The sequence below is a fragment of the Dendrobates tinctorius genome, unplaced genomic scaffold (assembly GCF_039654945.1).
Source record: "Dendrobates tinctorius isolate UK_male_01 unplaced genomic scaffold, ASM3965494v1 ptg000129l, whole genome shotgun sequence".
Lineage (NCBI taxonomy): Eukaryota > Metazoa > Chordata > Amphibia > Anura > Dendrobatidae > Dendrobates > Dendrobates tinctorius.
This window is the reverse complement of record NW_027361797.1, coordinates 35,242,298-35,261,424: the sequence shown is the minus strand read 5'-3', so window position 1 is coordinate 35,261,424 and position 19,127 is coordinate 35,242,298. Positions and strand designations below refer to the sequence as shown.

The 19,127-nt window shown below is 40.8% G+C and overlaps 1 protein-coding gene across 1 annotated transcript in view; it reads right to left on the bottom strand.

Moving 5' to 3' along the window:
• LOC141047856 (uncharacterized) overlaps positions 1–12,699 on the bottom strand; it is a 359,889-nt gene extending 347,190 nt beyond the window's left edge. The window contains exons 1-8 of the mRNA XM_073543184.1: positions 12,588–12,699; positions 12,468–12,497; positions 10,459–10,503; positions 9,290–9,445; positions 5,182–5,420; positions 2,676–2,798; positions 1,402–1,579; positions 1,185–1,322 (exon numbers count right to left, since the gene is read on the bottom strand). Coding sequence (XP_073399285.1) covers positions 1,185–1,322; positions 1,402–1,579; positions 2,676–2,798; positions 5,182–5,420; positions 9,290–9,445; positions 10,459–10,503; positions 12,468–12,497; positions 12,588–12,639 — 961 coding nt within the window. The 5' untranslated portion in view covers positions 12,640–12,699. The remainder of the gene's footprint in view (positions 1–1,184; positions 1,323–1,401; positions 1,580–2,675; positions 2,799–5,181; positions 5,421–9,289; positions 9,446–10,458; positions 10,504–12,467; positions 12,498–12,587) is intronic.
• Between the last annotated feature and the right edge of the window lie 6,428 nt (positions 12,700–19,127).

Genomic DNA, 19,127 nt, shown 5'->3' with positions numbered 1-19,127 from the left:
GTTTAATAGCTTTCTTTAGTCTATTTTGCTGTTTTACAGTTTACTCTGTCACATTTAACCCCCCACTGCTTCTTCCTGCGTGGAGAGTAAAGTCAATGTAAATAAACCTTTAAAAGCCCCGTCACACACAGCAATCTCGCTAGCGAGATCGCTGATTTTGTGACACCACAGCGATCTCACCAGGGTATCGCTGATCGTCCAGGATCGTCCTGGGCCGTTCTTTGATCGTTGGTCTCCCGCTGGCCAGCGCACATTGCTGCGTGTGGCAGCGGGAGCCAATGATCAGCGAGGCTCCCAGTGCTCTAAGCAGGCGCTGGGAGCTGGTATCTAAGGTAAATATCGGGTTACTAAGCGGCGCCCGTCACTTAGTTACCCGATGTGTACCTTAGAAACCTGCGTGCTTGCAGCTCCCGGTGCGAGCACGCAGGTTTCTAAGGTACACATTGGGTAACTAAGTGATGCTCGCCGCTTAGTAACCTGATATTTACCTTAGATACCAGCGTCCTCGCTGGTGCTGATCACTGGTAAGTCTGCCTGTTTGACAGGTCACCAGCGATCATGTAGCGATGCACCAGCGATCCTGACAAGGTCGTATTATTGTCGGGATCGCTGGTGCATCTTTTAGTGTAACGGTACCCTAACTCTTGGTCTGTCTCGGATCCGTGGCGACATCCTCAGCACCTGCAGTGTATTACATGTGCACATACCCTTACAGTGCAACCCTTGTGTGGGACAACACAATATTAATTTTAATAGGGCAGAAGACAATAAACAATAGTGGTGCTGTTTCTGAAGAAAAAAAGGCCCTAATTCATAATTTGCTTTTTTAAGTAAATTTTCATTTTTGTATCGTGTTATTTTTTTGTGCCACATTCTTAAAAATGAATTTTGTGCAAAAACAAATACTCTTTTTTTCTTGTCTTTCAACTTTTTTGAAGCAAAACATCATATGCTTCTTTAAAATGACACATCTGTTGTAGAATGGTCGGTAACCAAAAATTGCAAAATAATATATAGGTAAAGATCAATATTCTCTCTAGTTGTCTTCATATAATGTAATTGTTAAATACTGAGATAGGAATAATTTCCATGGATGGATCGACCACACGGCAGGCATCCGGCACCCCAAATATTACACCGGTTGTTAAAGTTTGAATAGACAACTATTGACAATAATAAATTACCTGTGAACCCCTCCACTCGTAAAGAATATGCACTTCCTGCATATATCACTATAGTCCATACTCCATTTCCTGGGTTATTCAGGAGATACATTGAGCCCCAAAGTTCTGATATTATCTGTTTTAGTGGAAGTTCAAGAGCTACAGAAAAGAGAAATAGATATGTAACTATACATCAAGCGAGTGGGGTTCATATTATGTCCATCATTATGGTACCTACAGTCAGGCCCCAGTACTTGTATGGAATAGATCACCCCATCTGTGGTTATTACTAGGGCCGTATAATTGTCTTCTACTGCAAAGTTTGTAGAATTATATCCTGCGCTGTACTCCCCAGAGAAGAGCCGCACCGAGCTGTTTGATGGCCTGGAAAGTGTGAAGTCCAAGTATTTAAAGACCTGAAAATGAAGAACATTATAGTTCAAAGCGTTCATAACAGGCAGCTCCACCAAACCAGGTTGAGCATAAGACCAGAAGGATTTTTCTTAAATGGGTTGTCCACACCTCAGATAAAAGAACAACAAAAAAAACACTGGCGGCCCCCTACCGGGTTCAGCACCCTTACCGACCCATCTTTCCCAGCCAAGGATATAATTGCGAGTGATGTCTGGGTTTTTTTTTCAGGTCCCCAATTCATAAGGGGCGTGGTTTGGCACATGGAGTGGTAGGACATTAATAAACATATAAATAAGTACTGCATAATCCTGTCCAAACGACAGGAGCTAGGCAGCCAAAAATCCAAAATGTAGTACATGTGATGTCAGGCGGAGACCCATAGGCCCCAAACTCATGTATAAAAAAGGAGTTTAGCGCAGCAGAACGGTTGGTAGGTAAGTAAATTATATATTCTATTACAAGAAACAGCAACATTTCGACTCTAAATGAGTCTCTCAAGTTAATGAGGTAGGACATTAGTGATGGGACCATCCATATTTAGGTCCACCTTGAGGTGGTTGGATGGCTTTTGTGCCCTTTGATCAAAAAACACTAAGTACCTTACGTTATTAACTTTTACAGCAATAGTGGTGTTCGTAAATCGTGTATGTATGTAGTTTTCTCTGAGTACATGCACTTCTCCGTGTATGATGCCGACCAATCAAAAGCAAGAATCAACACTCAAGGTAATGAAGAACACTTTTTGGTGCCAAAAGTCAAAAGTTTTGCAAAATGGCACAAAAAATGTACCAAAATACTGACATACTCAAAAATACACTGGGTGGGCTGGAGTGGCGTTGCATCAAATTGTGAAACTTTATAAAAAGTCACAATTGATGAATCCGGCAAAAACATATGAAATCGCTAAACTCTGCCCAGAAAGCAGAAAAAAAAACAAAACACAGGCAAACAGATATAAAGAAGGTGGAAAAAGGTGCAGACAAAACAAGGCATAAAACAGGAGCAAAGGAAATGACTGTTCGGGGCTGATAAATTTTAAAAGAATGTTGAAGACAACACATGATCTATACAGAATATAACTTATAAAAATGAATTTACTTTATTCAGGTCTGAAAGGGCAACTTGAAAAACATGTCCGAAGCTGGCAGCAGCGATATTTCGATAGACCATGAAATCTGCATCATATATGCTTCCGCAAAGACCGGTTATAAGGAAGAAAACCTGAAAAAGAAATATAATTAGAAGAATAGTTCAATTATCTGTTACTCTATGATTTGTAACTGATGTTAAATTTTCTCAAGGCTTAAAAACACGATCTTCAAATGTGTTTGCCACCTATATATAGGGATCACTTTCCAACAAAGGCAATTCATGCCCAGCCATGCATGGTTACACTTTCCTTTTTTCAACACCGCTTGTACTAAATTAGAAAAACAAAGCAGAGTTCTACTAGAAAAAAAAACAATCCTGTAAATGTTTTCAATTTGGTTCTGCAATCTGGTATTCCAGATCTGCCCAATTTTAATCAATAGGGCTGTGCTGCAATACCAGACACAGCCACTGGGGTAGTGTGGCACTGTTTGTGAAGGAATGTAGCCATGTTTTTCTTATTCTGTACTGCCCCTTTAAAGACCTCTTCACACACAGCGATCTCGCTAGCGAGATCACTGATTTTGTGACACATCAGGTGACACATGTGTGTGACGGGGATCAGCGACCGGCCCCCCTGCCGGTTATTGCTGATCGTGCTCGAGCGGCCTGAGCCGTTTTTCAATCGCTGGTCTCCCGCTGGCCAGCACGCATCGCGTGTGGCAGCGAGAGACCAGCGATCAGCGACGCTGGATGCTGGTTTCTAATGTAAACATCGGGTATCCAGAAGCCGCGGCTCCTAGATATCCGCTGTTTACCTTAGAAACCGGTGTACACGCTGGTTTCCAAGGTAAACAGCTGATATCCAGGAGTCGTGCAGCTCCTAGATACCCGATGTTTACCTTGGAAACCAGCTTGTACGTCGGTTTCCAAGGTAAACAGCGGGTATCCAGGAGCCGCGGCTCCTGGATACCCAATGTTTACATTAGAAACCAGCGTCCAGCGTCGCTGGTCCTGATCGCTGGGGCTGTCTAACGATGTCCCAGCGATCCCATCATGCGTTGGTGGGATTGCTGGGACATCGTTATGTGTAACGGGGGCTTAACTGAAGACAAATGGAATAGGGAGGAATGATGGTTCATGTCTCAGTCTCTGTACCTTTATCTATCTGTTTCTGAGACTCATGCTGTGAGGAGAATAAGTGGGGGAGCCTACTGATTGATCAAAGCATACAGCACAGCCTCATACCAGGTAAAGCCTGCCTACTTGGTGTAAAGTCAATATTAGAGAAACCTGCCCTATTATACATACTGTCTGATCTGTGGACAGCACAGCATAGTGGAAAAGCAGAGCAGAAATAAATATAGTTTTGTTAGAAAAAAAATATTGTATAACTTGTATTTATTTATTGAAATCGCTAGTGTTTGTCTCATGGGTTTGCCAAGATAGTGTGGGCCCAGAAGACCGCAGCGTCTGATTTCACGTACTCCTACATTGAATAGAAGCGCTTATCCTTCATATTAAATGGTACAGGTTTCGGTTAGCAGTTCAGGGGTTAAACTGTTCAACTTGTAGTCTCTGAAGCTTCCTGATTGAATGATCTCAGCTGTTCAGTATTGGCCACTCCCCTCTCCTATATATACTCGCCTCTGGCAATCTTTTTTACCAGTGTTAGTCTTATACTGCCTGGTGTGGAGTGGAGGTGTCATTGATAGAGGCGTTTGGAGTGTTGCTCTGTGATTGTTGCTTGGTGTTTCAGCTGTGTGCATATTCTCATCATCTCCTATTTGGTTTTCCTTCCTTTTCTCCCTGGCATTCCTCACTTTTGTCTGTGAGTGCATATTTGTATGATTGGTATTTTTATTTATCCCTGTATGTCCTCCAATTTTTAGTCTGGTTTGTGTATATACATACAATATTGCTCCCCACTTCCCTGGGTGGGAAATTGGGACAGATATAGGTCTGATTCAGGAGCTCACCAAGGTACGTGGCCCCAGCATCTTCACCATCAGAGGTAATCCGGGGAACAGGGAAATCTAGGGTGCCCCTAGCATTAGGGACAGGGAAGGAGCCCCTGGCCCCATGTAATACGATAACCAAGTGAGAGTTTGTATGCATAATGTTACAGTGGGCGGCGGTCCTACTCAGTAATTGACAGATATCTTCATGCACATTCATACAGGGAAGATTGTCAATCATTGAATAGGACCGCCCACTGGACTCCTGCATAATGTAGTAGTAACTTGAAGATGTACTGTATATCAGCTCCTCCTGTTCTATAACATCCAGCCTATAGTTTAGATACCATATTCAATATGTGATTCCCTTGAATGGGAAAGAAAAGCATACGCAGGAAATACTGCAGGTAATTTTGAACATCCCTCACTGCACATAAACTAATACAAATCTATCTAAGGAGGGATTGTCATTTTTTTAATTTATAATGATCCGTTAATTCTATTGTCGTCAACATCTGATAACTACATTATTATTCCTATACCTCTATTTTTCATACCTGGGATTGCGTCGATGCTATTAGAGAGTAGATATTGTTTACCAGGGCCGCATCCCAGTAATCCAAAGCAGATGCATCTGTTAGCACCAGAATGAAAGAGTTGGGTGGGGAGTTTTCCAATGCCAGTTGAAGTCCATGCATTGCCAACTCCGGACAGTCACCACCTCCGTATGCCTCCAGACTGTTGAAAAAATAATTAAACTCATTCTTGGACGAGGTTATTCTCACTGGTCCGACAGCTGTAACGTAAATGAGGAAAATGATTAATATTATTAAAGAAGTTTCCCGGCCACTTGCAAGTTGGTCTCTGTTATAATTAAAGGGAACCTGTGATGTGAAATTGCCATGTGATCTGTAGGCTGGATGTTATAGAGCAGGAAGAGCTGATCCGATAAATATATATTTTTTGTGAAAAGTTTCCAAAAAATATTCTTTGAAATCCCTGGTGTGGTTTGTATGAATAGGAATCCAGTGGGCGGTCCTATTCACAGATTGAGGAAGCCAGATAGGCAAAACGTGCGTCGGGGCACGTTCCTGGAACTTGGACATTCACCCATATGGGTAAGCCCGATATGGCACTTTAATTTGCACCGTCACTTTATTCAGCTTAGGCTAGTTTCACACTTGCTTTTTTTTGCAGCGCGTTTTTCCCGTAAAAAAACGCATTGAAAAAACGCATACAAAAGCATACAACTGCTGCGTTTTTTTCAAGCATTTTTATGAGCATGCATGAAAAAAACGCAGCGTTTTTATGCGTTTGTATGCGTTTTTAGTGCGTTTTTACCACGTTTGCGTTTTTTCCAAACATTAGGTGGCCCCTCACACTAACCCAAACCATGACTTTTCTAGCCCTAACCCTAACCCTGACCCTAACCCTAACCCTAACCCTGACCCTAACCCTAACCCTTAACCAAACCATACCCTAACCCTCACCCTAACCCTAACCCTTAACCAAACCATACCCTGATCCTAACCCTAACCTTGACCCTGACCCTAACCCTAACCCTTAACCAAACCATACCCTAACCCTAACCCTAACCCTGACCCTAACCCTAACCCTGACCCTAACCCTAACCCTTAACCAAACCATACCCTAACCCTAACCCTGACCCTAACCCTAACCCTAACCCTGACCCTGACCCTAACCCTAACCCTAACCCTAACCCTTAACCAAACCATACCCTAACCCTGACCCAAACCCTAACCCTGACCCTAACCCTAACCCTTAACCAAACCATACCCTAACCCTAACCCTAACCCTGACCCTAACCCTAACCCTTAACCAAACCATACCCTAACCCTAACCCTAACCCTTAACCAAACCATACCCTGATCCTAACCCTAACCTTGACCCTGACCCTAACCCTAACCCTAACCCTGACCCTAACCCTAACCCTAACCCTGACCCTAACCCTAACCCTTAACCAAACCATACCCTGATCCTAACCCTAACCTTGACCCTGACCCTAACCCTAACCCTAACCCTAACCCTGACCCTAACCCTGACCCTAACCCTAACCCTAACCCTGACCCTGACCCTAACCCTAACCCTAACCCTTACCCTAACCCTAACCCTAACCCTAAACCCCCTTAACTAACCCTAACTCTAACCCAAACCCCTAAATTCCATTGTCTAAACTAATGGTAAAAAAAAAAACGCATGTGCAAAAAAACGCATACATAAGCATGCCAATGCGCACATATGCTCACCATAGACTTATAATGGGTGTCTTGCTGTAAAAAAACGCATTGCACGCGCATGCGTTTTTTTGAGGCAAGTCGGACGCCCAAAAAATGCAACAGGTTGCATTTTGTGCGCCCGAGCGCATACCGCAAAAAAACGCATGCGCGGAAAAACGCGTACAAACGCATGTGTATGCGCACATAAGCGCATCCCATGCAAAGTATAGGAAAAAAAAAACGCATGCGCTATTTAGCGCTAAAATACCACGAAAAAAACCGCAAATGTGAAACCAGCCTAAGAAGGTATAGCCCCATAGGTGGGCGATTCCCTGCATACTAGCCACAGTGCTGTTTCATTAGTAGTCTCTTTACTCTGTACTAGGATATATACATATATTTCTTGATATTTATGGGATCCACAGAGATTTGAGATTGCATGTACAGGGTGATGATATGATACGGGCACCTTACTGCCCCCCTTCTTTTGGGGAATTTCCCTTATGGTGCACTTTATTTTTGCCTAGGCTTTGAATTAGTTCTGGGGAATCTATTTTTGTTTCCCAAACACTGATTACTTCATTCACTATTACTATGATTTTGTGGTTTTATGTGATGTTTAATAAAAGGATCTTTTTGATCTAATTCTTTCTGATGTTCATTTATATTGGGCAGTATGCTCTTCTCATGTGTGAATCGTGCATACACAATGTGACAGGATCAATTTAATGGTCATTTGCCACTTAAAGAAACATTGTACTAAAAACAGATAGGACTGGGAGCTCTACATATGCTCAATACTTATTTGGTGGTTTAGGGCTATACACCAATGGTTCTGGAAATATCTGATTTTCATTGTGCTTTCCATTCTAATTGATGCATTCCAGCCATCTTGTTACCTTCTATTTAATTTTCTTCACCGCGGGTATCATTTTAATCAGTATTACCGCACCAAAACGGCCAATGTATGTTCTTTACTTTGCAAAATCCTGCTGACAGGTTCTCTGTAAGCACATTTTCTATAAAGTTATAAAGCTCTATTTTTTTTTTGCATTTACAGGTGCTTCTCACAAAATTAGAATATCATCAAAAAGTTAATTTATTTCAGTTCTTCAATACAAAAAGTGAAATTAATATATTATAGCATTATTACACACAGAGTGATCTAGTTCAAGTGTTTATTTTTGTTAATGTTAATGAGCATCCACAATCAGTGATGGTTTGGGGAGCCATGTCATCTGCTGGTGTAGGTCCATTGTGTTTTATCAAGACCAAAGTCAGCGCAACCGTCTACCAGGAAATTTTAGAGCACTTCATGCTTCCCTCTGCCAACAAGCTTTTTGGAGATGGAAATTTCATTCTCCAGGAGGACTGGGCACCTGTCCACACTGCCAAAAGTACCAATACCTGGTTTAAAAACAACAGTATCACTGTGCTTGATTGGCCAGCAAACTCGCCTAACCTTAACCCCATAAAGAATCTATGGAGTATTGTCAAGAGGAAGATGAGAGACACCAGACCCGACAATGCAGACGAGCTGAAGGCTGCTATCAAAGCAACCTGGGCTTCCATAACCCCTCAGCAGTGCCACAGGCTGATCACCTCCATGCCACGCCACATTGATGCAGTAATTGATGCAAAACGCTCCCCGACCAAGTATTGAGTGCTTTTACAGAAAATACATTTCAGGAGGCCAGCACTTCGAATTTTAAAATCATTTTTCAAGCTGGTGTTATATAAAGTATTCTAATTTACTGAGATAATGACTTTCGGGTTTTCATTGGCTGTAAGCCATAACCATCAACATTAACAGAAATAAACATGTGAAATAGATCACTGTCTGTAATGACTCTATATAATGTATGAATTTCACTTTTTGTATTGAAGAACTGAAATAAATTAACTTTTTGATGAGATTCTAATTTTGTGAGAAGCACCTGTATTACTAAAGTCCTTCATTTATAAACTGCATTTTGTGATTACTTGTGCTTTCTTTGTCTAATATTTAAATTTGTTTTGTGATCTGAAACATTTAACTGTGACAAATATGTAAGAGAATAAGGAATCAGGAAGGGTGCAAACGCTATTTCATACAACGGTAGGAGTGATATCCTGTAGAGATACTTTTAATTTTTGTGCTTTCTCTCTCCACACTTTTATTAATATTGTATTAATGGTCCTTCATCGCTACACTTAGAAGATTCTCACGTATTATAATCAATAATTTTTGATAAATGTACTTTGCAGTTTTGTGGAATTTTCCCGTATTGCTTCCAATGTACCCTGTATAAGTATGTTCTTAATATTTTGCATTAATTTTCTTTTGTAAATTAATTGTAACAACCTGCAAATATTCAATTCATAGTATAAAACGTTCATGTAAATCCAGTATTACAATGTAAACCCAATGAAAGTCATGGTAACATACTTGGATCATTGAACTCCACCATGGTATATTGGCGAACACCGCAAGGGAATCGGGCCGTCACACGGTCCAGGAGCCAACTATTTACAGCCTTCAGCTCTATGAAATCATCATACATCGACCCTGTGGTGTCCACCAGGTAAGTCAGGGATGAGGATTCTGGAGAAAACAAAAGAACATAATAGTGATTTCATACACCAAGTGACACACTATAGATCTAGGGCTCTTGGAAATATTAATTTTAATATTACTTAAAAATGTTGCTAGCCATGTGAAGTCTGTTTTCATGAATTCCAAATTAATAATAATCTGATAATACTATAGTGAAGTGTATTGTACAATATGTATTATTCCCCATCTCTAGTGGAAAGTTTCCTCATTTCCTTGTGGCTATTGTTTTACAACAAACGTTAAGAATTGCTCATTATTAGCTACAATTTTAGTTTAGTTCCAAAAACTGATCTAATCACTTACACAGAGAAAGGCAGATGTGAACAGGTGCAAGCTAACAGAGCCACTCTATATATGACTAACAAAATAAAGCTGCGCTCTGAGACGCTATATTAGGGAAACATTGAATATATGAAATTGTCCAGTTCACGTGAGCCCAACAGCCAACGACTAGGCGTACCCTATATTGTTAGTCATATATCGAGTGGCTCTGTTAGCTTGCACCTGTTCACATTTGCCTTTTTGTTTGGAAGTTTCCTTAACTGATTGATTTCCATGTGCTTGAAGGAGAATTTGAAGTTATCAGTATTCAGTACAGAGTATCTCACTCTCCCTTTCCCTTTTTCTGTCCCTCTCCATGTCTCTCACCCTTTCCCTTCTCCTGTCTCTGCCCCTCTCCCTGTACTCTTTCTCTCCCACTCTCCTTCTCTATGTCCCTCTCTCCCTCTTTGTATCCCTCTCTCTTTTTCTCCCTCTCCCTCTTTCACCCCTTCTCTCTCTTTTCCCCCTCTCCCTCCCTCTCTCCCTGTCCTCCACACATTCTGTCCCTCTACCTCCCCTTCTCCCTCCCTCTTTCTATCCCTCTCTTTCTTTTTCTCCATCTCACTCTTTCTCTACCTCTCTCTCTTTTTCCCCCCTCTCCCTCTCCCTCTCCCTCCCTCTCTCAGATGTATTATTTTGTGAACCCCAAAAAAATCATTGCAATTCAGTCCAATTCTTACCGGTTTGGGAAGCACAATGTTTGTCAACATCTGTAATGTCCAAACCTGTAAATGTATTAAAAGTGATGATTGTTAACACCTTATACAAGCAAATATATACATACAATGTAGCTAGTTTACAAAAACAGATATCATATAATCTCAAGGATACACACAAATCTATCAATATGCATGCGGGGTATGAATTTATCTATTGAGGTAGCTACTTAGAAAGAAGCGGCCATAATCAGAAGTGGCACATGAGGAGGTCAAAGCTTCTGTTTCATAAGAAAATGCAGGTATTATAAAAGAGATTAGAAATAGAAAAATGCCCAGTAACTTTTTAGACACAAATGGTGATAATTTAAGCAGGTAAACCGCCATATCAATACAAATTCCACTCCATACATATACTCAAGGAATAGGAGAACAAACAGAGTAAAGGATTCAGTAGGGTAAAATATTACAAATTTATTAGTCACAATACAGTCTAGATGTAACAAAATAGCGTACTAGCAAAAAACAGGACAGACACAAAACCAGGGGAGAAAAGTTCTGTGCATCATAACACATACCAATACAGTCAGCCATAACAAAAGTCACACAATGTAACTTGCTGTATAAGAAATAAAAGCAAGCTATACCCCATAATCTCCTAAATATAAAAACCCAAGTGGCCATATAACCATAAATCAGGAGGGGGAGCTTATCAATAGGAATGTGCACGGACCCAGGACAGAGGGTGAGACCCCGACGCGTGTTTCGCGTACACGCAGGTCGCTTTCTCATCCCCTTATAAATGTGCTCCTGTACAGTCAGACACAGCCATTACAGGAGCACATTTATAAGATTATAAGATTTATAAGATTATCAACACATGAACATTTTTTTTTTCCTGATAAATTTGAAATGTTAAACACACTACCCATGCCCATTTTCCTTACGCAAGGAGTAGGGAACACTTCGCATAATGAATGAACATACTGATTTTATAGTCACTGCACTATATCTAGATCAAGAAGTGTTTTCAAAAGTTTATAAAACAGATAACTTTATTTTAAACAGCTCTAAAATGCATATAAATACAAACAAAAGGGGATAATAAAAAGAAGGTGCCTCAAACCAAACACATATATGGAGGTCAGCTAGAGCAAAACACATGAATACACAGGGAAATACATATGTGAAATGCAATGCATGGAATATTCTATCTCCAACAGTAGCTGAGATGCCGTCATAAAGATACCGGCTGTTATAATAATTAATCATGGAACCCTATATCTGCATACAATATATCCATGTGTGCATAGGAAGACTGCTCCAAATTGCCCCCTACCCTAAACAGGGATCCTAATCTGAACTATGAACTCAACCTACGTATATTAATCTGCTGTATTAAGGTGCACATGCAAAAAGGAATGCAATACTTATGCTATGCAGTGAGAGGGAAATTAAGCAATGACAGAGCCTATATTTCTGTGCGGATCACCATACTGTCAAGTGCCGTCAGTGTATCACTAATACTTGCACTTATAAGAAGGGTCCAATGCCCCATGCCGTGTACATATTGCCTAAGTCTGCACCACTCAAAAAAAGATAAGTATAATATAAGGCGATACCAAGTGACACACTGAACCTCCTGACTCCAACACACAATCCTGATCTGAACTGTGAGCTCAGTCTACGTATATTAAACAGCTGTGCTAAAGTGCACGTGCAAAAAGAAATGCAATACTTTTTCAATGCCGTGAAAGAGGAATAAAGCAATCACAGAGCTTATATTTCTATGTGGATTGCCATACTGATAAGTGCCATCCATGTGTCACTAATAATTGCAATTATAAAAAGGGTCAAAAAAATGTGATGCCAAGTATCACGCTGAATCTCCTGACCCCGACGCATGTTTCGCAAGTGCTTCTTCTTGATCTAGATATAGTGTAGTGACTTTAAGATCAGTATGTTCATTAAATTTGAAATGTGCCAAGATGTGCAGTTTATTCGAAGATCTGTTCTGCAGGTTGTGCACTTACTGTACAATAATGTTGTTGATGTAGCGTCTCCTGGAAAGGGTGAAAAATAAAGTTCAGTACAGAAGATTTATCATCTTAATTTTTGAGACACCAACAATTAATTCCATATTTTGCACCCACCTATTGATCCTTTTGAGAGTAGAAAAATGAAGGTCAGATAAAGTGAATACATGATTATATTATCCAGTGACTGTCATGAAGAATTGATAGTTTCTTGGTAGGTCCTTCGAGGTCTACGCTATGTAAGAAGTCTCTTGCCTAATACCTGAGCTGCTTTTATAAAGTATAGAAAGGGAGTGAACGGTTCAAAGACAGATGTCAATCATATTTTTTTACATCCATTTCCTTGTGCCCTAATTTCCCTATGATAATATTGTCTTTTGAATTAGTGTCCACCCAAGAATTTGAATCAAAGACATCAAAGACATCAGTGCTTTTAGTGCCAATAAAAAATAGTTTTGTTGAACTAATATGCATTCTCCAAATGCTTTACAAAGTGATAAGCCAACGGCTGCTATTGTCCTATAGCTCTGACAACTTCCTGATTAATAAGGTTGACTACAGTGTCACTCACTCTTTTGTTCACTTACTGTATGTTCTCCTTGGATTTCACTGTGTGAAAGTTATGTTTAGAAGTAGGTTCAAGACTGAATTGAGTCTTTGCTGTGGATACCATACAATATGGAAACTAAATACAACAGGACTCCCCCCCTCCACCCCCGTTTAATCCCAGGAACGGGGCTCCAGTGTTGATTCCATTCATTGTCTATGGGTCTCCTGAAAATAGCAGAATTTAGCTAAAAACTATCTGAGCCATCAGAAATGAATGAAGCAATAGTCCTCACGCAGGACCACTGTTTAATTCAAACAGGGCACCGATGAGGCAGTTGTGTGGGATCATTAGATGATCCAATAGTGAAGATCTACAGCAAGTTAACACCTATCTTTTTCCCTAACTACACTATCTAACTGCATTTTTCTTTTTTCCACTTCCTTTTCTATGATGCTTCATTGGAGAACTCCCAGCGCCTGATGAGATACAAAAAATAAAGAGACATCAGGGTCAGATTCTGCAGTCATTCCTGAAAGCCCAGCATCCTCCATGAAACCGAGTGTCATCAGTGATGCTTGCTTCAGGGGCTGTGCTCATCCCTATGTGCTGTGCAATGGCAGTGCACTCTCTTGCAGGCTTAGATCAGCAGTACTGAGCCTGCAACAGAGCGCATTGCCAGAATACCCAGCGTGCAGAGACCAGTGATGCTACTTGCGCGGGTGGTCCTAGTCTCTGTAAGGGGGGGAATTGTGACACCAATGTGTTGCTGGCTTGTTACCGCTGATTTGAGTCAGAAGGAGAGTGCACTGTCATTGTGCACATTGCACAGTGTACAGCTTGCAGAGACTAGCCCAGCACATTGAAATGAGCTTCACTAATCACTCTTTGTTTCAGGGAGGGGACAGAGGTTGTGGCCGTGACCGCAGTCTCTGTCCCCTAATTACGCTTTATTTGAGTATCCCAGCCTGCACTAGAATTATCAAACAAAGAGCCATCAAAAAGGAAGTGAGATAAAAAATAGAGAAAAGCAGTTAGATTGTGTAGTTAGGGAAGGATAGAGAATTTTTTATTAAAATATATTGGAAAACAGTTTAGACTATGACATTGAAAAAATAGGGATTTAGGAGGAAAATTACTTTGGACTTCAGACCACCCTTTTAACATGAAAAAAGAGGGGGAGAAGCCAGCGCTGCTTGTGGTCAGAACGTAATACATAAAGTGTGAAAACACACATTGGTTTCTATCTGTATTCAAAAATGAGACATTTAGCAAAAAATTGATCAATTGTTTAAGCTACCCCGCCACGTCAAGGCAGTCTCGTATGGGGAGTCCTACTCTACGTTTTTTATGTTCGCTGTGCCATTGCGGCCTTTTAACATGCTATATTCAATACATAGATGCGGGTAGGTTTACCATGTATTCGACTTAGAGGAGTGATGTGAAGGCATACCAGGGAGAATGCCAACCTGCCTCTTTGTTCTTGCCAATGTATTTACATACAGATATATGATAGATATTATAATCATTGCCCCAGGTTAAAGAAGACTGAGCATGACTCGGCTTGAGTTATTTCACCCTTGAGCATGGGGAAATTCTGGCAGTTAATCTCTTCAGGTTCCTGGACAGTTCTATTCGTGTCCAATCCATAGATACAGTCAACAAAAAGTAATCCGGCAAGTGCTCAGGAGGCAAATGAGTGCACCATCTACGTGACCAAAATTGTTGAGGAACAATGTTCGATTTACCCAGCAGACTTTATTCATTATAGCTGTATTTTGGCAAAATATATTAACCCCTTCACCCCTGGGCCATTTTCCATTTTTGGGTTTTATTTTGTTTTTGCTTCCTGTCTTCCCCGAGCCTTATCTTTTATATTTTTTTTGTCAATATGGCCATGTGAGGGCTTGTTTGTACGAGACTAGTTGTACTTTTGAATGACACCATTGATTTTCTCATATCATGTACTGGAAATTGGGAAAAAAATTCCAAGTGCGGTGAAATTGCAAAAAGAGTTAAATTCCACAAATGTAGTTGTTATTTTTTTACCATGTTCACTAAATGCTAAAACTGACCTGCCATTATGATTCTCCAGGTCATTATGAGTTTGCAGGTACCAAACATGTATAGGTACTTTTTTATTTAAGTGGTGAAAAAAAAAATCCAAAGTTTGTTAAAAAAAAGTTGCCATTTTGCAAGATATGAAGAGTCTTCATTTTTCGGGATCTGGGGCTGGGTGATTGCTTATTTTTTGTGTGCTGAGCTTGCATTTATGTCAATACCATTTTGGGGTAGATATGATCATCTGTTATTATTGCATTTTATTGCAATATTACGGCCACCAAAAAACTTAATTCTAGAGTTTTGATTTTTTTTTTTGTGCGCAATTTACTGATCGGATTAATTTTTATATTTTGATAGATCGGACGTTTATGAACGTGGTGATACCAAGTATGTGTATTTTTGTAATTTTTTGTATTGTTTTATTTTGAATGGGGCAAAAAAGAATTGATTTGAACTTTTATATATATATTTTTAAATATAATATTTTGAAAAACATTTTTTACACTTCTGTACTGCCTTCAATAGTCTCCATAGGAGACTTGAAGCTGTGATCATCTGATTGCATGTGCTACACATAGCAGGACTTCAGCTATGTGTAGCAGAAACACTCATCTGTTATGAGATTGGCTATAACAACCATAGAGGTCGTCTGCAGACACCGGGTTGCCATGCCAACCAATTGGCGCCCCGCAACCATGTGACAGGGGTGATGATGGGTGGAGCTAATGACGCACTTCCGACACTTGCATATTAAATGTTGCTGTGAGAGATTGACAGTAGTATTCACCATGTTAACAGCTGCGGATGGATCACGATCCCACCTGAAGCTGTTAGGAGCAGATGACAGCTGATCAGATCAGATGTGGGCTCAGCGCAGGAGCCTGCATCAAATGGGGAGAGATGACATGTGCCGTATATATGGCACATGTCGTGAAGAGGTTAAAGGGTTACTCCAAAGAAAACAAGTGCTATCTCCTTGTGATGAACCTGCACCGTGCCACGCCGCCTGACGTCACTATTACGTCATAGAGATCATGTAATGCGGTCTCCCCATTTTCACCAAAGTGATGCTCCACACTCCCTGGGGACACGTAAGGTCAGCTTGTCACAGTTTTACACAGACCACAGAGCCCTGTCCACACAGGCCCAGGGAGGCATGGGAGAGAGAGGATGCGGCCCACACAGTCACCAGTAGTGAAACAGTGCCTGGTCAGCCCAGTAGAACTGCCACCAAATACGCTATGTACACAATGCTTATACATATACAATGGTCAGATATGCAAATACAAATAGTGGTAATACAAAAGATATAAGCAAGTGGATCATGTCAAATACCGTTTTGATGATAGACCATGTGTGCACTTGGCTGCAGGGGACATGGGCTGCCAGCTGGCTCCTAGGTCCTTCACAGCACATTACTCATCATGGCCTCCACCTGAAAGTGAACCGCAATCATAGCAGAGAGCCCACATGGCCTTACACTAGCCTTTATGCTCATTGGATCACTCCCCTCCTGCCCTCTGGTCTGAATCTAAATTCCCTCCCCTTGCCCCTAGCAGCTAAAAACGCTAAAACCGAAGATGGGCCATAACTCCTTAATGGATGATCTTAGGGAGGTGATTTTGGCGCCATCGGTTCTGGCCAGGCCCCTGCTACACGTTGAAGCCAAACACAGCTTTGCTTTCTGGCTCCTACAAGCCATTTTACGCATCTACCCTGCTATGCTAGAACGGATCAAGACCCTGGAAGGCATTTGGTCCAGTACAGAGATCAAAAATGTAACTGGTCTGTGACCAGGATATATGATAAGTCCATATTCTCCTTATAATATAATTGCTGACTCAACAAAGTAGTTAGACCCCATGGTATCTATTTTGCAAGCAAGCTTTTTGTTCTAAGCTTAGCTGGATCAGTGTGTGAAATCTGTCACTCACAGCCTTTTGAAGCTTGACCTCCCTGCCAAGCTAAGTGCTAGCCCCCCTCTGGACATGTAACCTTTCAATCCCGTAACAGACTAAACTTTTTAAATTACCATTGTGTGATTCTATAAAATGTTTAGCTTCTCTCGAGTATGTGTTGTTACTCTTAATTAATATTGTAGGTATATGTTTCTTTATTTTCCTCATTATACAGCCAATATAGCACAAATTGCATATAGTGTATTCCATACAATGTATAATATGATGAGTATCACAATTCCTAAACTTTTTTCTATTATATTCTAAATACATACTAAATTATATGACGCCTGACGAAGGCAGACGCCAAAATGCGCGTCGGGGTCGGGCGCATCCTGGGGATCCTGCACTAAAAGGCACAAGGTATTGACTGGGCGGACCTTTGTGCATAATTCTTATGAATCTATTTTGTCTGCAGCCACGTATGCAAGTGTTTAGTACTATTTGCCATTGAGCATACATACCTAAAATTATCTTTATCACCTGTTGTGACACATGTCAGTTTATTGTATATTACTGCATATTTCAGCATTCTTATGATTCATTGATTGCATTTTCATTTTATTTGGCTGAATGCCCTAGCCCTTCCTTTATTAATTTACCCCTTTTTTGCATTTTTGCACTTTACATATGCATTGCTTTTTGTATTTACTGTATACCTGAGCCTACTTTATGAATTGTCCCTTTGCATTCGCACTTTATATTTATGTATGCACATAATATTTGTATATTAATTAATGTGTTATTTATTTTTTGGCTCATTAATTAATTTTTCCAGATTATATTACATCTTATGAAGCCATATTATATATTCATGTGCAATATATTAGTGTAATTTGATCCCAAGTGTTGCCCACCTTTTTTGGTATTTTGTTCCCACCCCTTCCTTTAGTGTTTTGAACTTTCAAATAAATATTTGTTTTAATTGAATATTCGACGTTTCTTTCGGGTTTTTTTCGTTGTGGAACATACTATATTATATATAGTATATATTTGTAAGGAGGTGGACTGGGCTGTGGGTACCGGAACTGTTAAGGCTGCTTCCCATGTTGCCTGGGGGAAGAAATGAGGGAGCGGACCAACCTCATGACCCGGATAGGAGGGGCCAGATAAAAGAAAAAATGCGTGTGGTGGTGGGGAGTTTGTCGCGATCCAGGAGCGTGCAGCAGGGTGAGAAGTGTGCTCCATCCACTGAGCACCGGCGCTGCGACCAGCTGTGCTTGTTGGCTCCCGCCATCTTCAGTGGGACCGTAGGAGAGAGAGGCGCCATGCACCCAGTGACTGTAGGAGAGAGAGGTGCTGTGCACTCCGTGACCGTGAGTACTGCACACGTGAGGATGGGAGAAAGCTGGGTACCGAACAAACGCACGTGGCCTGCCCTGCCAGTTGCTATACTTCAGCCCACAGTTGATTCTGTAAGTGCTGCGGCCCCCTTGACTTTGGCCACACGAGTTTATGGACTGGGGGCTCAGCGGAGGGTACCGGAGACCAACCGATACCACCAGAAGACGGACCGTTATTTAAAGGACCCCTTCTCTGGACAACTTCCCGGACGTTGTCGGCACTACAACCCCTGCGGGATCAGCTGTGGAGAATCCTAAAGATCACGATAAGTTTTGTCAATTGGACTGCTGCTATTCTGCATCTTTTGCCCCTCTGTTTGTTTTTTGCATTAACTCTTTAACCATTAATCTCCCTGCGAAGAGCTTATTCTCTATTAAATTAAATTGTTAAACTTGTTAACCTTTGCTCTGGCTCCTGTCCGTCACTGCATCCCGCTACCTGCTTACATATCTATTAAAGATCTTCTTAATATCTTTATAATATGAACTATATGGAGTACTAAAAGTGGGTATTAAGTTTTTCTTATGGGTTTTTTGGGGTTCTTTTAATAGATCTTCTCGTTTTCTATTTTTTCCTTTTTAATATGTTATGTGAATAATCAACCTCACTATTTTTAAAGCCTCTATCTTTTGACCTTTTCCAAAAAAATTGTGCTTTCAACATTTAAATTATTTCTCGCTTGAGCAAAAGTGTCTAGTTCTTAAAAACTCTCCATAGGGGATAGGTCTAATTGTATAATCTGGG